The following is a 17,763-nucleotide window of genomic DNA, read 5'->3' as shown; positions in this document are numbered from 1 at the left end:
CTAAATCTTCAGCCCCTGCTTGCAGCGTGACAACCATGGTGGATCCCGTTATCCTCCAGGCTTTATGGAGAGGCTTAAAGCACCTCTGGCTCAGAAACTTGGCTGTGGGGCTGAGAAAAGAAAGGCTGGCTGGATTTGGGGGGGGGGGACTTGAAGAGCAAACAGCTTGAGGGAAATTTAGGGTGGTGGCAAGAAGCCAAGAAATCCCCCCCAAGGGGCTCCATCGATGCCAGGCACCTCCCATCAGACCCACCCTGCAGCCCCAGGGCCTGGAGCTGTCCCAGCCCTGAGGATGTGGGTGCACACTGGCCCCATATCCCGGGGGTGCTGGGTCCCAGGGGAGCCCCCCTGTGCTGCTGTCCCCTGCTGAGCAGGGAGTTAATCCCCAGCAGGGAGAAGCTGCCTGGCTTTGCATCCTCACTGGAATTACAGTGACAGGGGCCTGCAATCTCCCAAGTGACAAACGCTGCTGGATAATGCAGGACTCAGCAAACCCGGGGGCTTTGGGGAGCTCAGAGGAGCTGAGGGGTGGGGGGGACTGAGGGAATTGGATGTGGGGGAGAGCAGGGGGAAAAAACCTACTCACATTTAGAGGGGAAAGGATAAATTAAATAATTCAGCCCCCAAAGATGAGGGGATGATGCCAACATCTCCCTGGGGAGTGGCATTCCCGAGCCAGAGGTGGGCATCGCTCATGCTTTGTGCTTCCAGAAAATGGGTGCAGCTTTGGGAAGGGGTCCCTGCACCCATCCCAGGGCCCTGGGGATGGGTCCCATCCCTGCAGCATTCCCCTGGCTCCCAGGAGACTCATTTCCAGGTGCCCAGGTGATGAATCTGGAGGTGTGGGAGAGCTCTGGTAACAACCAGGCATGAAAATCTCCTCCTCCGCCCTGCAGGTTTGCTGCCCTGGTGAAATATAGCACAGGGAAAACATAAAAGTCCCATTTCCAGCTCCATAATATTTCCTGCCAAAACAAAGTAAAATGTGCCGCCTTAAATTTTCTGCAAAATTCTTTTGAGGTTATTTTTTTCCCTAAATTAAGCCATACTAATTATTTTCAGCCACTTTATCTCCACTCTGCAACACACCAGGAGGGTGCAGGCGGCAAGCATTTTAAGCCTCCATAAACAAAAGAGTAGTTTGGAAAATAATTCTATCAATTAATCAAATTAATCCTGCAGTTTTAGTTACAAGCCCCGAGTGGCGAGGATCCCAGCCGGCAGTGCCGAGCTATCTCTCACTGACAGCGGCTCCGTGTTGTGATTGCGGCAGTAATTAAAGGATGGAATACAGGAATTAAAGGATGGAATACACCGCCTCCGTGGGGGCTCCCAGCCCAGCCCAGCGCGGCCGCAGAGGTCAGCTCGAGGACAAAGTGGGCATGAGAGAACTGGGCCTTCAGCAGCACCGTCATCATCATCATCATCATCAATCACCAGCAGCAGCAGCAGCAGCAGCATCATGATCATCATTGCCATCACCAACACCATCATCATCAAAAAGGGATGAGCAAAATGGGCCCTCATCAGCATCATCTTCATCATCATCATCATCTTCATCATCATCATCATCGCCATCACCAACACCATCATCATCAAAAAGGGATGAGCAAAATGGGCCCTCACCAGCATCATCTTCATCATCATCATCATCGCCATCACCAACACCATCAATATCAAAAAGGGATGTGCAAAATGGGCCCTCACCAGCATCATCTTCATCATCATCATCATCAATCACCATCATCATCACCAGCAGCAGCATCATCATCGCCATCACCAACACCATCATTATCATCATAAAATGGGGATGAGCAAAATGAGCCCTCACCATCATCATCATCATCACCAGCAGCAGCACCATTATCATAATCAATCACCATCATCATCATCACCATCAAATGGGGATGAAGAAAATAGGCCCTCACCATCATCATCATCATCTTCAATCGGGAATGAGCAAACTGGGCTGTCACCATTATCATCATCATCATCATGGCCAAAACTGTCATCTTTGTCATTATCACCATCCCAACGGGGGATGAGCAAAGTGGGACGTCATCAGGACCATCATCATCATCATCATCGCCATCACCATAAATTTGGGATGAGCAACTGGGCTGTCACCATCATCACCACCACCAACACCATCATTATCACCATCAAAAATGGGGAATGGTTAAACTGGGCCATCATCATCACCATCACCATCACCAACACCATCACTGTTACCACCTTCACCACAAATTGATCACCAACCTGGCCATGAACACTTGGTGACGACCAAACCAGGTAACCCCATCACCATCACAAAGTGATGATGACCAGACTGGATCACCACCATCACCAAAGGCTGCTGCCATTGCCAGTTGGTAATGACCAAATTGGGCTGTGACAATCACCAATTCATGATGACCTAACTGTGCCATCACCACCACCAGCTGAGGACCACCAAACCAGGCCACCACCACCACCATCACCACCACCTTGGTTTTTTCCCCTCAGGGACAAAACTCTCCTGCTATGAGCAGCACCTGGACAAGATCTGTGAGGAAGAGGAGCTGCAGGAGCATCTTCACTGTTGAGAAGCTCCAACACTTTGCAAACCATTGAGGTGACAGCAGTGGCACCAAGGTCCTCCTCAGCCCCTTTACAGAGGATGCCTCAAACATCCCACAAACATCACGCAGACAGGGAATTTCTGTGAAAATATTGGAATATATTTGAAAAGATTAATCATGGATGACTTTACAGTACCACCCCATATTTTTATCTCATACTTTATTTAACAATATTAAAGAGGCGCTTTAAAAGCACACGGACAACATCATAAAACGGCGTTTCCTGCTCTCTCTCTGCTTCTCTGGACAAAATATCAAAATAAAAACTTTTGACAGAACACATTGCACCCAAGGTAAATTACCTACAATAGTTTTTTATACAATACAAAGAATTGTAAAGATACATATTAACAGAATAAAGCCTCTTTTTTTTTTTCTTTTAACTCTAAAACAAAACAAAAAAATCATTGCAGGACAGACGCAAAGTACTCTGACTGTTCATATCACATCAGTGCATTACTTCACCTCCTTGACTTGGGAGTATTTCAATAAAATCTTTCTATGTCCTCATTTGCACCTGAGATTTCTTTCTGGATCCAAAAGTTTGGTTGTAGAACATGCTTGTTTAATGTGACGTAACATTTCTGACACTATGGAGTACCAGCATAGAGGAGCTTTTTCCCTAAAGTTGTGTTTTTTTCCCTAAAATTGTATTTTTTCCCTAAGTTGTATTTCTTCCCCCAAGTTGGATTTTCCCCCTAAAGTTAATTTTTCTCCCTAAGGCTGAATGTTTTCCCCCTCGAATTGGCTTTTTTTTTTTTTAATTATCTTTTCCTGCTCCATTTTTTGACAAATAATCGCTTCCCCCTACCAATTTCCCGTTTTTTTTTTCAATCAAGGAAGTCTGTATTCACATTACAAATGAAGAATAGCACCAGTAACTGCATAGTACAAGCGGATACCTATAGAGCCACTACGTCAATACAGTAAGAGAGTTTAGAAGTGATACCGTTGAGGGCACTCGGACAGTACCGATTTTTGCTGCGGTAAATTGGCACAGTTTTCTTGTTGCACAAAAAAACCCCCCCCCCACAAACAAAAAGAAAAAACACACACACGCTCACACACACACACACCCAAAAAAACCCAGAAAAAACCCTAAAAAATCAGAGTTTGTCACAAGTGTCAAGGTGCAGTTTGCTCGCGGGGACGCCTCTCCTCCAGTCCCATCGTCTACAGTGGTCAAAGAGTGGCAGCATCCTCTGGAGGGCTCCGACAGCCCCAGAACCCCAGAGCTGGGTCGTCCTTCTCTTGACGATGTAGAAACAAAATTCTTAGGGATGGCTGTCAAAATATAGGACACTTGGGTCTTAATTTAATTTTTTAATTGTATCATCGCTCAGGCCAGCTCCCAATTAAATGAATTGTACGGGATTATTTGTGCAAAATCTTCCACAAAAAAAAAAAAAAAAAATTTGCTTTCTACAGTGTACTGCACCTTATGAATAAGACGTCTATGGAATGAAGTTCATCTCTTCAAGTACTTTGTACAAAGATAACACAGACACAGACTCAAAAGGGTCTGAGATTTGCAAGTATCCTTATAACCTCAGCACTTCTGCAATAAAGCAATTGCTCTCGACGATTCAGTCTGCCCAAAGCGATTACAATTTCAGTTCATGAAAATCATCAGCAACATCAAAGTTCTAGCATTTGCATGATAAATCAGGTGAATTAAAGTAGATTAGTAGACACAAAGCAAACTATTTCACAGAGGCTGCAGTGCAAGTTCATTTAAGCTAGACAGAGAAATCATGCTACACAAACGAATTTAATGCTTTGATAATTTTTTCCCTTGCAAACCCCATGAAAGCAGCTGAGGATCACCATAAGTCACTTCCATAAATTATTCTGAAGTATCTCTCCTTAAAGGAATTTTAAAGCTGGTTAATTTTTGCCCAAAGAGTTGGCTGAGCAGGTTGTTCTGGGACTCGGCACTGCGGTAGCTGGCCGGGCCGGCCGCCTTGGCCCCGCGGGGGCCGTGCCAGGAGCCGCGCGGGGACGGTGCCGGCCCCTTGGCCAACACCTGGTGCAGGCTCTTGCCCAGGATGGCTTTCCTGCGCTTCACGTCCCCGTTGGCGTGGCGGAGCTCCCCTTTCTTCTGGTTGTAAGGGTCCAGGACCATCTTCTTCAGCTGGGGGCCCGTTCTGGGCTTGGGTGCCAGCTTGCTGCAGTGCGTGTCCCTCCTGCCGGGGGACAGGGCGGGAGCCTCAGCGTTGCTCCAGCTGCCACGTTTGAGCTCAGCGGCGCTCTCGCTCCTGCCCGGGCATGGTGGCCGGGCTTTCTTCTTCTTCCCGTCTGCTTCCATGTTCTCCCGGGAGCCGGAGCTGCTCCGGTGGCTCAAGGACTTGTGTTCTTTCCTCCTCTTGGGGTAAAGCTTGCTGGTGGCTCTGCCTGGCTCTGCGTGGCCGTGTCTCATGGTGTTGCTGGACACCTCATCTCTGGGCTGGTGGCTGCTGGATTTGCCTGGGTTGCCGCCTTGGTCCTTGGTGTTAGTGCTACTGTCCTTAGCCTCAGGCATGGATTTCTCCTTCCCTGAGATGGGCTGCTGACCCTCCTCGGGGCTGCCCACACCGGGAACAGCCTCACTACCCACGGTTTTCTTTGGTGGCACTGCATCTTTGGAAGCTCTGTTGAGTGGGGGTGATGCTGACTTGTCCTTTGGGGGCAGGGGCTGGTGAGCACCTTCTGGAGATGCTGGCTTAGCTGCATCTTCCCAGGCAGAGGCATTGCTGCCACTGGGGCTGCCCCATTTGTGGGTGTCCGTGGCTTGTGGAGACTCTGCCTTAGGGGAAGGAAGCTCTGAGACCTTCTTGGCAAGCTGGAGAAAAGGGATGCCCTCCATGGCGTTGGTGTCTGCGCTGGGATTTTCCAGGATACAGGTCCTGTATTCGTCTTTGCTGCCTGTGCTTGTTGTTTTGTGGGCATCAGCACCGACACGTTTCTGGGTCAGGAGGGGAGGGGACAGTTTTTGGTTGGTGGCCTGGTGACAAGCCAAGCCAGCAAGGTCCATGGGAAACTCAGGCGAGTCCAAGAAAGGAAGTGGTTTCCCATCAAAGGCTCCTTTCTCCAGCTCCTCGATGGACAGGCCAGGGATGTGGCCGAGCTCAGGGCTGCCAGCAGCAGCCAGTGGCAGAGATGGGGACAGGCAGGGTGGTGGCGGCAAAGGGTCAAATGGAGACTTCTCCATCTCTGCCAGGAGCTCTGAGAAGTCACCCACCATGACCTCTGCCTTCACGGAAGGTTGGGGTGCTCCCAGGTCACCAGGTGCTGTTGGGAAGGAGTCAGTGGGAACCTGCAGGCTGGGGCTTCCAGCTTCTACCAGCTGAAGGTCGCTCGTGGGGGCCAGGTGGGCTGGTGACCTGTGTGGGATTGAGCTGCCATGGTGAGCCACCTTCCGCTTCTTGCTCGGTGGCATTCCCTCCCGGAGAGATCCGTCCTCCTTCACCTTCTCCCTGCCCTCCCTGCAGGCAGCACCAGGCCTCATGACCCCTCGGAATTTGAAAGTCTTGCTGCTGCCCGCCAGGTGCTTCTCCATGTGCCGGTCGTACTGCTCCTTCTTGGAGAAGGTGTAGTTGCACATGCTGCAGATGAAGGACTTCTTGATGACGTGCATGACATCAGCACAGAGCTCGCAGGCGTACAGGGTGGTGTGCTTGATCTCCTGCTCCTCCACCACGCCGTGCTCCTGGCTCAGGTGGCTCCGGAGCTCTTTGGTCTCCTGGTAGAACATGGGGCACTTGTGGCACAAGTAAATCTTCTGCAAGCTGTGCACGACCAAGTGCCGCTGGAGCTTGAAGGGCTTGGGGAACTGTTTGCCACAGTGATGGCAGTCCCGGGAAGGATCCTTGCAGTCTGGATGCATGGGGACAGATTTTGGGGTGTTTTCACCTTTCCCCGTGTGCTCTGGAGATGGGCTGGAGGGTGCTTTGGACGAGCTGGGTGCAGGTGGCTTCACTTTGACACTGCTTTCCACGGGGTCTTTCATCACCTTCTCCTGCTCAAGGGGCAACTCCTTGGGGCTCTTGCTCTCTCTGCTGACCCCATGCCGGCCACCAGGGTCGCCGTGCCGGGAGGATCTGGAGGGTTTCCGGCACATGATGGTGTTGAGGAAGTGTGTGACAGCAGCATTGTCCTCACCAAAGCAGCCTGGCAGGCCCATCACCGACTTCTGCGCCTGCCCCTTGCGCGCGAACTGCGTGGCGTGCTCCCGCAGGTGCTCGTTGTACATCCAGACGTCGGAGATCTCCTTCAGGCACATCCCGCACGCCCACAGCCCGGCCTTGTTCCTGGCGTGCTTCTCCTTCAGGTGGTCCCGGAGCTGCTCCCGGGAGCTGAATTTGCGCTGGACGCACATGTAGCAGGTGGGAGGAGGGGAAGGGTTGTGGGAGAGCTTGTGGAAGTCCAGCTCCCCCAGCGTCAGGAACCACTGGAAGCAGACTTTGCATTTGTACTGCTTGTCTTTGGTTTTGATGGTGATGTCCCCGCGGTTTTTCCCCAGTTTCCCATCTTCCAGCTTGCTCCTGTGCTTGCCCGACTTTGGCTTCAAACTCACAGCGTTGTCCTCGCCATGGCGAGGAAGATCCTCACAGGGGCTGAAGAAACACACGTCTCTCATTTTCAGCTTTGCATTAAGCATCTCAATGTCAATGGTATGAAATTCGGGGGAGTCCGAATCCCCGTTATCTTTGTCATTGTAGGACTCTTCTGCCAGGTCAGGGGGCTCAGAGTTCACTTCTTGGAGCGAGTGCTCATCCTCAAGGTCCATCAGAGGCTCAAACATGTCCTCGGCAGAGAGGCTTTCCCCCTCCTTCTCCAGACTGCCCCAGATATTCAAGCTGGGGACATTGTCCATGTGGCTGTTTTGGCACAAGAAGGTCAGCATGTTGTCCTCCAGGTCAATGTCCTCCTTCCCTTGGTCGGTCTCCTCCTGGTCCAACCTCAGCTCGATGCTCTTAGATCCATCTGGAGCAGCATCTCCGCTCTTGGCCTTGCTGCCATGACACATGTTCAGCATCAGGGCATCGTCAACGGAGATGGTCTCGTACTCGCAAGGGTCCTCCCTGGTGACACAGAAGGAGCTGTTGTCGCTGAGGTCAGAGGCCAGGCGGATGGTGAAGAGGTCGATGGCCCCTGCTGGCTGCAGGCTGACCTCGGGGACAGGTTTGGGTTTCTTGCTGCGCTTCCCGTACACCCGCGTGCACTTCCTCCGGACAAACTGCTCATCCCTGGGGAACAGCTGGGAGAATGTGGAATCATCATCAAAAAAGCTCTGGAGGTCTGAGGTGGCAGTGCTGTCCCCACAGTGCTCCCTGCCTGGTGGCACATCTGCCTTCACCCACCGCTGTGGCTCTGCAGGAGGAGGGCAGGTCCCCGGCGCGCTCTGCAGAGCACCATGGCCAGGAACATTCTGGGTTGTTCCCAAATCATGGTTCTCCAGCAGCAAAGCCCCTTCAGCAGGAGCTGCGGGACCCTGCAGGGCACCACTCCAGTTCCTGGTGTCACTGCCTGCCACAGGACTGTCCCCTGTCCCGGCATCCATGTCCTCTGTGCCATCAGCACCACGATGCTGCTCTGTGCCCACCTTGCCCCATCCCTTCGCCACTTGCTCCACAAACCCACTGATCCATTTTTTGCAAGCCTGCGTGTCTTCCACTGCATCTGGATCTTCCACCTCTCCAGGACAGGTGACTGTGCCCGTGGCTGTCTCCTTGCTGACCATCTCCTTCAGAGACCCCATCCTGCTGCCCAGGTCTTCCTCAAGCTCAGCTGCACAAGAGGATTCTTTGGCTTTTTGGGAGTGCTGGGCTGTGCTGGTCCTGTTTGGCTCCTCTGTGGAGATGCAACCCTCTGGTTCGTGCAAGCCCTCCATGATCCCGGGCAGGCTGGAGCTGAGGGCAGCAGGACCTGTGCTCTTCTCCAGCTCACAGGGCTCATTCCTGCTGGGAAACACCTTCGCTTTCCTTCGCCTCACTTTCCTGTTGAGCTGCTTCTCTGAACTGCTGTTCTCCCCGCCAAGATCTTTGCTTTGGCTCCTTCTGCCCTTTTCTCCTTTCCTGACCTGCCATCCTGAATCCACCTTCCCAGTCCCTGCCTCTCCTGATCCCCTCACCGCCAGGCGTGGTCCCTTTGCCTTCACCTCCCTCTGCAGGACACGTGTGCGGTGCAGCTCCTGGGACATCTCCAAGGAGATCACGCTGAGGTCACTGAGCACTCTGCTCACCACCTCCTGCATCTGTGTGCTGGGTTCTTTCTCCAGGTCTGGGAGTATTTTCTTGGGAATGCGCTCAACGGTGGAGGTCAGCGCCTGTGAGCTGCAGGTTTTGTCTTTGACTGATGCCTTCAGGCTCCTCCTGGGCACTTTTTGGGCTGCTTTTGATGTCTTGTGTGCAGGAATCAGAGAGGACCTGGGAGTCTTGCTGGGCTGTGGCAAACCACCATTCTTCACCTGGTGCTTGACAGCTTTGTGCCTGGTCAGGCCAGGCTTGGAGCGGAAAGTGGCTGAACAAATGTCACAGGTCACCGGGAGTCCATTGGGCTTTCTTCCTTTGTGGAGCTCATTTTGGGACGGCTCTGGAGTACTGCTGGGTGTGTAGTCCTCTCCTTGGCCCATGCTGCTCAACACACAAGCCCCAGCTTCTGCAGCCCCATGGCTTTTGGAATTCTCCCCTTTTAAACTCTCTCCTTTACTCTCTGTGGTTTTGGAAAGACCAAGGCTCACCTCTGCTGCCCCTGGAAACTCGTGGCCATTTAATTCAGCAGGACCAAGATCTCCAACCCTTGTAAGACCTCTGCTGATGGCAGCTGACATGTCCTGAACAGAAAAACCATTGCACAAAGCCTCTGGTTCACTTGGATGCTTATTCCTGACATGGGAGCAGTTTTCAAGCTGGTTTTCTTGGTTCAGGTTGACCTCCCTTTCTTCCATGGGCAGAAGATCCTCTGTGGGCTGGGTTGGATAATCCTGGGTTTCTGGAGAGGTGGAGTTAATGACTGTGTCTGTGATAGCACACCCTTGGTTTTCTTTAAAATTTGGCAGCACAGCACTGGTGTTTTCAGGGACCTCTGTCCCAACACCCTTTTGGTGGAAAGGCGGCGAGCAGGGAAGAGAACAGTCCTTCCCAGGAGGTTCCTGGGGACCACCCATCTCCAAGGCAGAGCCCACCAGACTACCACCATGCAGCAGAGTGCAGGGTCTCACTGTGCCCTCTCTTCCAGGTGATTCATAGCTACCCAAAGCACCATCAGGAAGGTGATGAGGATGTTCCTCAGCCGCTTCCGTCGGCACAGCCCTGCAGTGATGCAGCAAGGGAGGGAAGGCAGGTGTCCCTTCCCAAGTCCCTTGCTCCACTGGGCTCACGGTGGGATGGATGTGATGGCTGCTGGCCTCGGGAGGACAACTCTTTGTGACAAATGAACTTGGTGTTGCAGGCAGGGAGGAGCTGTATTTCTTCTCATCTGAGAGCTGAGTGCTTAAACTGGGGACCTCTTCTCCCTCAGCCCCACTGCTCTGCACGCATTTGAGGTCGGAATATTTGGCTGGTGAGAGCAGGCTGGCTGGAGATTTGCCCGTGTAATCACAGCCATTGAGGGACAACTTGTCATTCCTTTCTCTGGGAACATCTGCACTGACCATGCTGGCTTTTATCTCCATCCCCAAGCTGTGATCCTGGTGGAGATCCCCTTCAGAGGGACCAACGGGGCTGACAGGACTCGTGGGAGCACTGCCCTGGTGCTGTGCCCCCTTCCCCACCCAAGTCCTTTCCAGACTCTCTCCCTCTTCTGTGCCCAGCGTTTCTTCCTCGAGCAAACCACAGCTGGGGTGGGATTGCTCATGTTTCCTAAATGCCAAGGTCGTTGTGTTGTTATCTCCCTCCTGCTCTTCCCTGAGCTGATCAGCTTTCCTTCCCTGCCCTGGCAGCGAGGTCACGGCGGTGCTGCTGGGTGGTGAGAGGTCATTACGCTCCTGGGAAACACCATCTGCAGGGATATTAATGTCCCTCGGCTCTGGGGCTTCATTTGCTAAGTGCTGCAGCTCTGTTACATTATTTCGCAGCTCCGGCTTTGCCGACGTGGATTGTTCTGCATGGTAAGAGCCCTCTGCATCCAACAGCTCCAGCTGCTCACATCCACTGGGAGAAAGCACCTCTCTCCCTGGAGCAGCGATATTTCCAGTGCTGCTTCCAGTGGGGAGATCCCCTTCTCCCTGGGTCTGATCTTCTCCTTCCAAGGCAGCACTGCTCTGCTCCTGGTGCTCTGTCTGGATGTTGGAGGTGGCAGAGGGGTGGCTGGGAGCCAGCAGCCCAGGGAAGCATGGCATCAACAGCTCCTCCTCGTTGTTCTTCACCGTCCGGGCCACGAAGAGCTGGAGCTGCTGCAGAGGGTTGGCAGAGGCCTCCTGGGATGCCCCCACCATCTCCTGGGAAGGGCGGTTGCTCTCCTTGGGCGCACTCAGCATCTCAAACAGCAGCGCTTTGGGCTTGCTGGCTTTGTCACTGGGTGCAGGGCTTTGATAGGTGTTGGGACTCCTCCTCTCCTCCATCTCCTCCACCAGCCCGGGCCCACCACCAGCCCTTTTGAGATCCACAGCATTTTTCACTGTTTTGGGGGGCTCAGTCCTGCTCAAGGGTTTTTCTTCCGTATCTGGGACCTCTTTGCCATGAGGTGAAAAGGCGAGATCCAAGGCTGGGGCGGGACCCTGCTGAAAGCCAAACTGGGGTTTAGGGTTTGGAAGGTGGGCATCAAACTTTTCTAGCTCTGCAGGATCAGTGTCTGCTTTCCCTGGCACGAGGAAGCCCTCAGCACTGCACTGGCATGGCAGGGATGGCAGGGGGTCTTTGGTTACTTCTGCTGCACCCATGGTCTCGGGGAACATGGAGCTGGTGACAACAGGAGGGCTTTTGGCCACAGGGCTGGTGTAGATGGGAGCCTCTGTTTGGTCAGTCGTGCTTGAGCCAGGTAGACTTTTGGAAGAAGACCCATTTTCCATCTTCCTGAGGTCTGTTTCCTCAGTGGCCTGAGCTCCCTGGAGCTGCTCACTGCTGTCTTTGGAGCAGAAATGGTTTGTGGCCAGCGGGGTTGGGATGCCCATCCCGGTTTCCAGCGAGCCCAGCTCCAGCGGGCACGCCCAGGGCTCTCTGGGTCTCTCGTAGTCCTCACGGGCAGCCACCATGTCTGGCTTCTCCCCTGCCAGCCTCTCCCCACCGCAGAGGCTCGATCTGCCCAGCTCACCTGCCAAAAACAGCCCTTTCTCCTCGCCTGCCTCTGGCTCTCCCGGCAGCACCGGGAACCTCTCGGCCCCCTGTGCTCGCAGGTGGACAGCCACGTTTGGCTCGGATTTCTGGAGGGTGACGGCCACCTCGGAGTCCAGCTTGCTGGTCTGCAGTTGGCTTTCCAGCTCCGTGACCAAGCGCTTGATCTCCAGCTCGTCATCTGAAATGTTGCTCATGAAAGCCACGCTGTAATCCGCGATCCTGTCTGGCAGCGGCAGGGACAGCTGGCTGCTGGGGACAGCTCCTTCCTGCTCCTCGGGGAACTTCTTGGCCGGCGGCTTCTCCACGGAGAGGCTGTGGAACTGAGTCACGTCCTCTGGCAGCATGGGAGCCACCTCCTCCATGAGGGACCAGTCTTTCTCGGGCAGGAAGGGCGGGTAGGGCTGCTCGAAGGGCAGCGGCTTGCGGGGGGCACAGGGGAAGGGTGTCACATATCCGTCCTTGCTCTCGTAGGGATCGAACTCAGAGACGGGCAGCTCGCCAAATATCGACGAGGAGTCAAAGCTGAGGGGGGACGACACTTTGCCCTGCGGCATCTCCGTGGCGAAAGGGGAGATGCTGGAGTGCTTCTGCTCGAAGGAGCTGGCGCTGATGTCATCCCGGCACAGGTACAGGTCATCCATGTGGGAGGAGCCCAGGGCTGGGGGCTTTGGGAAGAGGTTGTCCTCGTAGTGACCGGGAAGGCCTTTGGGATCAAAGAATGCGTTGTCACTGCTGGCACTGTAGGGATTGGGTGTCTTGGCAGCGAGCATCATTCCCACTGCATCCCCGGCGTAGGTGGGAGCTGCTGTGGGATTGGGATAATCCTTCTGAGTATCACAGAGCCCCTGTCCCTTCGTGAATTTGATTCCTGCTTCTGAGCAGGTGGCACTCCCACGGCCAGGACTCGATTTGTTACCGCTGTGGGGTGGAGCAATCACCTCCTCTGTGTGGTATTTCAGCCCCTCGCTTGGGAAAGGGGCAAACTGGTGCCTCTGGTGGTCCACGGTGAGCTCAGGAGAGCCCTGAGCCTGCAGGGTGGGCTCCCCTGCCTCACCCAGGAGCTTTGCTGTTCCTCTGGGCTCTTCCACCCCCTCCTTAGAGGAGAAGCTGGCAGGGCTCCTGCCTGGGGTGGCCGTGCTGGGCATTTGCCTTTCCTGGGGCTGTGATGACGGCTCCTCCTCTGCACAGTCCATGGCAGCAACATCTGGTTCAGTACTCGGCCGTGTCCTGGAGCCTGCCAGCAAAGGTTTGGCTGAGCCAAACCTCCTGCTCCCCCTGGGAATGTCCTCTTTGCTCTCCTGGCTTGTCTTTGGGCTGCTGTGCTGGGGAGGGCTGAGGGGAGTCCTTGGCACATGGGCTGGGCTGCCCGAGCGCCTCCTCCTCTGGGTGCCACCCTTGTCACCAGCCCCACCAGCACAGGGTGGGCTCGTGCCCATCTCTCTGGGCACGCTGTGCTTGCTGCCAGCAGATGAGTGGCTGCTCCTCCTTCGGGCTCTGGCAGCACAATCCTCTTTCTCTGCATCCTCCTGACACGGGACATCCCCGTCCTCCTGTGCCTCCCTTTTCTGACCATCCCTTTTCCGGCTGTAGCTCCAGGCTGAGTCTTTCTCCCTGGCCCTCTCACTTCTGCCCAGGCGTTTCTTGCTGAAGCTGTACTTGCTCCTCCCCATGAACCCCGTGCCACGCTTCCTCCTGCCCCGGGGCTTGCTGCACTCTGCCCCCTCCTCATCCGAGTCGGACACGTAGTCGTATTCCCTCAGCCCGCCCTCCTTGGTGGCTGCCAGGGGTCTCTCGGTGGCCTGGGGCACCTGGGCCTGCTTGCTGCTCTTCACCTGCAGCTTGTGGAGCTTGTTCTTCTGCTGCACGATCTTGTGGATGAGCTCCTTGCTCCACGTCCCGCTTCGGGGCTTCCGCTTCCTCACGTCCTTCATGGAGAACCGCGGTGGCTTGGAGCTCTTGGTGGCCATGCCTGGCCCCACCTCGCTCTTCATCGCAGGGTCTTGGCTGAGTTTCCTGGGATGCTTTTGGCTGGAGGTGCTGGCTGGTGGGATGCTGTTCTTCCTGCCTGCCCTCAGCCTGGCTGTCCTCTCTGCTCCCTCTGCCGCGGGATCCGGCTCCTGCGGTGCCACCCTCCGTGCCACCCTCCCTTTGTGAAGGTGCCGCTTTCCTGCCCCTCTCTTCACCTGCTCCCCATCTTCACAAAAACAGCCAGCCTTGGCCTCTCCTGCTGCCTTCTCCTCCGCTGCCTGCTTGGATTTGCTCTCTGAGGCCAGCCCTTCCTTGGCCTTGTGGGCCATACCAGCCGCCTTCATGCCCGGCAGCTCCTCATCAGCGAAGACGTCGATGAAGCTGCTGTCAATCTCTGGGTTATCTGACTGGTAGCCCAGGCCGTTGAGGGCCTCGGTGATCAGGCTGTCCAGCTTGGCATCGTCGATGTCCAGGTCGGAGGCGCTGAGCGGGAGGGAGCCGGTGGCCAGGCCGTGGAAGAGGCCGCCCTTCAGAGCGTCCTCCTTGCCCTCGCTTTTGCCTTCCCCATCCAGCAAGAAGTCATCACTCTTGTTTAGTGCCAACAGATGTCCCTGGGGGTCTGGAGAGAGCGCCAGGCCGGGGGCTTTGGAGGGCTCTGGTGGGAGCACCTTCCTCCCCTCGGCTGCCCGGGGAGCATCCCTGGGCTCTGCCTGGGCAGAGGGGTGGGAGGCGCAGAACTGGCGGTGCTGCAGGAAGGAGGACAGGTTGCTGTAGTTCTGGTCACACTGTCTGCAGGTCAGCAGCACGTCCAGCTGGTCCAGGCTGGCACTGCTCAGGGAGGTGGCCAGCAGGTGATGGGAGGAGTAGGGTGGTGGAGGCTGCTCCCCATCCAGCCCGTCTGAGCATCCTTTGGCCACCTCCCCTCCAGGTTTGTGGAACGGGCTGCCCGGGGCACATTTCAGGAGGCTGTCGTCTTTCAGAGCATCTGGAGGGAAGCTGAAGGACTTGACAGAGTCTGGGGGGTGGTAATGAAGCGAGCTGGGACTCAGAACCTCGGAGGGGTGGAAGGCTTTGTTGGCGTCCTTGGCATGGCAGGGGTGCTGGAAGAAGGGCGAGGGGGTCAGCGCTCCGGACATCTGGCTGTCCTCGAAGTTGAGTGGGCTGCTGGACATGGGGGACAGCGACGAGCAGGTGCTGCCACACGTGGGGTTGGGGACAGGGGATGGCAGTGGGGACTCGCAAGGGGAGGCAGCTGCCAAGGCTGATGGTGGCAGGACCAGCCCTGAGCCTGATGAGCTCCTTGAGGGAAGAGGAGGAGCTGCTTGAGCCATAGTGTAGAACAGGGCTTTGCTTCTCGAGTCGCAGGCAGGAGACCCCGGTTCCTTCCCACTCTCAAAGGAGAAAGCTCCCGTCACGCTGGGATCTCCCCTCTGCAGGCTCTCTCCTGATAACAGCTTTTTGCTGTGGTACCCTGGAGAATTGCTTATGGGGGGCCCTTTCTGGGCTTTCCCGCTGCCCTGCCAGTCCGACGTGCCCAGGGGGAAGGGGAGCTTCTGGCTGCTGATGTGTCTCGACAGCTCCAGCCTGTTGGCACCGGGCACTGCAGGAGGGAGGTGCATCTGCTGCCAAGGCAGCCTGGCATTTTTCTGCCTGTGCTGCCTCTGCTCGGGGCCAGACTGGCACTCGAATGAGAACTGGTTTCCAACAGGGTTTGAATAAGGTGCTGAATTCTGGTCCATGGGAGAAAACGCCTTCGTGGCACCTTCCCAAGCTTGCACAAGCCGGGGGTGGGTGGGTGCCGTAGTGGGAACGCTCGTCTCGAAAGGCACGGCTCCCGCGGGGGAGCTGCAATAGGCCTTGCTCTGAAAGTGCACTTGGGACAGGGACTTTGGTGGCACGGTCCTTCTCAGGGGGCTGCTCTGCACCAGCAGCCGCGGGCTGGGGACGCCGTCCTTGGCCGAGGCTTGCCTCTTCCCCACCAGCTTCGGCATGGTAGGCGAGTGTAAACTAGACGGAAAAACAGCTTGGTTTTCTTGGAAAGTGCTTGGGTTTTGGTCGATAGCACCAGACGACGGGAGAGCACCAGTGGGCTCGGCGGGATGCTCGGCCCTGCCCTTGCAGCAGGGCAAGGGGCCGTGGTGCAGGGCCGGAGGGGGCGGCGGGTGCACGAAGGGCGGCGGGGGCGGCGGGGCCGCGGGCAGCGCGTACAGCCTCCCCTCGGGGGACGCGCTCTCGTAGGAGCCCCCGCCCAGCGGCTCCTCCGGCCACTCTCGGGGCGACGAGTGGAAGGCGAAGGCAGCGGGAGCCAGCTGGGCGGTGGCGGCGATTCCCACGTCCAGGTACTCCTGGCTGCCGTGGAACTGCTCCTTCCCCGCCTCGTGCAGCAGCTGGAAGGGGAACTGGCACGGCAAAGCCCCCAGGCCGTGCACAGCGGCTTTGCCACCCTCGGAGAAAGAGCTGGGCTTCTGCACCGAGATCCCGTAGGTAGCACCGGCAAAGCTCTTCTCCGGGGAAGGCCAGGACTCGGCCCGGTTTGCCTGGAACTCTAAATAATGTAGCTGCCCATGGGTGCCGGGGCTCTTGAGGGGGATGCCGGCGGCGGGGGGCTGCCCCTTGGGGCCGAGGCCGGGGCTGGGCTGTGAGGTATAACTGGCGGAGGCCCGGCCGCCGGCCGAGTCGGGGAAGCAGCGGCCAAAGGCGATTTCCTCGGGCCGGAGCTCGGCGTCGCGCTGGGCGATGCCGGGCACGTGGAAGCGGTAGCTGCCGGCCGCGGGGGCCACCTCTGGCTTCTTGGGGGGCGTCACCTTCTGCTGCGGGTAGGCGATGCCGATGGTGGGGCTGGGACGGGTGCCGGCGATGCTGAGCCGGTAGAGCTGCTGGTGGCCCCGCTCGCCCTTCGCCGAGCGCCGGCCGCGCTCCCGGGCCCGGCCCTTCCCCGGCGGGGACAGGGGGCCGCCCTTGACCTCTCCCCAGGTGCTGCTGTCATTGCCGAACTTGGGGTTGCACTGCAGGGATTTGAAGTCGATCTTCCCCGCTTGCTGCGGCCGGATCACAGCTTCCCGCTGGCTGTGGGGCTCCTTGTCCTTGGGGAAGGGGGATGTCCCCTCCCCGCCCAGCGCCCTGCCATCCTTGTCCCCACAGCCTTCACAGCCAAAGTCCTTGTCGGGCTCTTTGGGGCCGGCCTCAGTATCGCCGATGGTGTAAACATGCTGGGTCTCTCCAGTCATGATACCGAGGAGGGGACAAGGCTAGAGAGCCCCGCTGTCCCGTTCCCGTCCCGCTGCGAGCTGCCGTGCCCCGGTCACGGGCATGGTCCCCCTCCGATGGGCACCGGCAGAGGGGCAGCAGCTCCCCGGGGCCGGGCTGCGGGCGGGTCCCGAGGGCCGGCGGGGCTCTGCCACATCCTTCAGACCTGCAGCGAACAGGAGAGAAGAGGGGAAGGCTGGGTGTCAGTCAGGAAAAGGGCCAGAACAGATTTTGGCCCCTTTTCTTGGGCTGCGGTTGGAGGAGGGGGCACGGCAAACCCCCCCCGGGGTGAAGCCCTGCAGCTTCGGGCTCTTCAAAGGATGCTCAGAGCAGTTCACCTCTGGCAGAAGCTGCTGAGGAAGCACTTTTTTCCCCCACGGGAAAGCTATTTCTGGGTTACTTCTTAGCAACATAAGCAGAAAAAGATGACAGAAGAGCTCCACCTACGGATTAGTGGGAAGGGCTGTCGGGATGGGCTGGGAGAGGCATCCTGGGAAGGGCTCTCTGTCCCCATGTCCCCGAGTGTCCTCATGTTCCCGTGTCCCCAGGTCCCCGCTGCTGGAGGGAAGGCGTAGGGAAAGGTTTCTGCTCCACCACTTTCCCCCTGGAGCTGCCCCTCATTGCTCCGAAATCCTGGGAGAAAGGACTTCACCAGCCTCCCTGCGAATTGCCCT

The 17,763-nt window shown here is 56.6% G+C and overlaps 1 protein-coding gene across 1 annotated transcript; it reads right to left on the bottom strand.

The window, feature by feature from the left end:
* Nucleotides 1-2,710: 2,710 nt before the first annotated feature.
* On the bottom strand, nt 2,711-17,070 carry ZNF469 (zinc finger protein 469). The gene has a single exon (XM_054640860.2). The coding sequence runs from the start codon at nt 17,068-17,070 to the stop codon at nt 4,468-4,470; it is 12,603 nt and encodes a 4,200-aa protein (XP_054496835.2). The 3' UTR covers nt 2,711-4,467.
* Nucleotides 17,071-17,763: the final 693 nt, after the last annotated feature.

This window comes from Agelaius phoeniceus, chromosome 12 (assembly GCF_051311805.1).
Source record: "Agelaius phoeniceus isolate bAgePho1 chromosome 12, bAgePho1.hap1, whole genome shotgun sequence".
Classification (NCBI taxonomy): domain Eukaryota; kingdom Metazoa; phylum Chordata; class Aves; order Passeriformes; family Icteridae; genus Agelaius; species Agelaius phoeniceus.
This window is presented reverse-complemented; position numbering and strand designations above follow the sequence as displayed.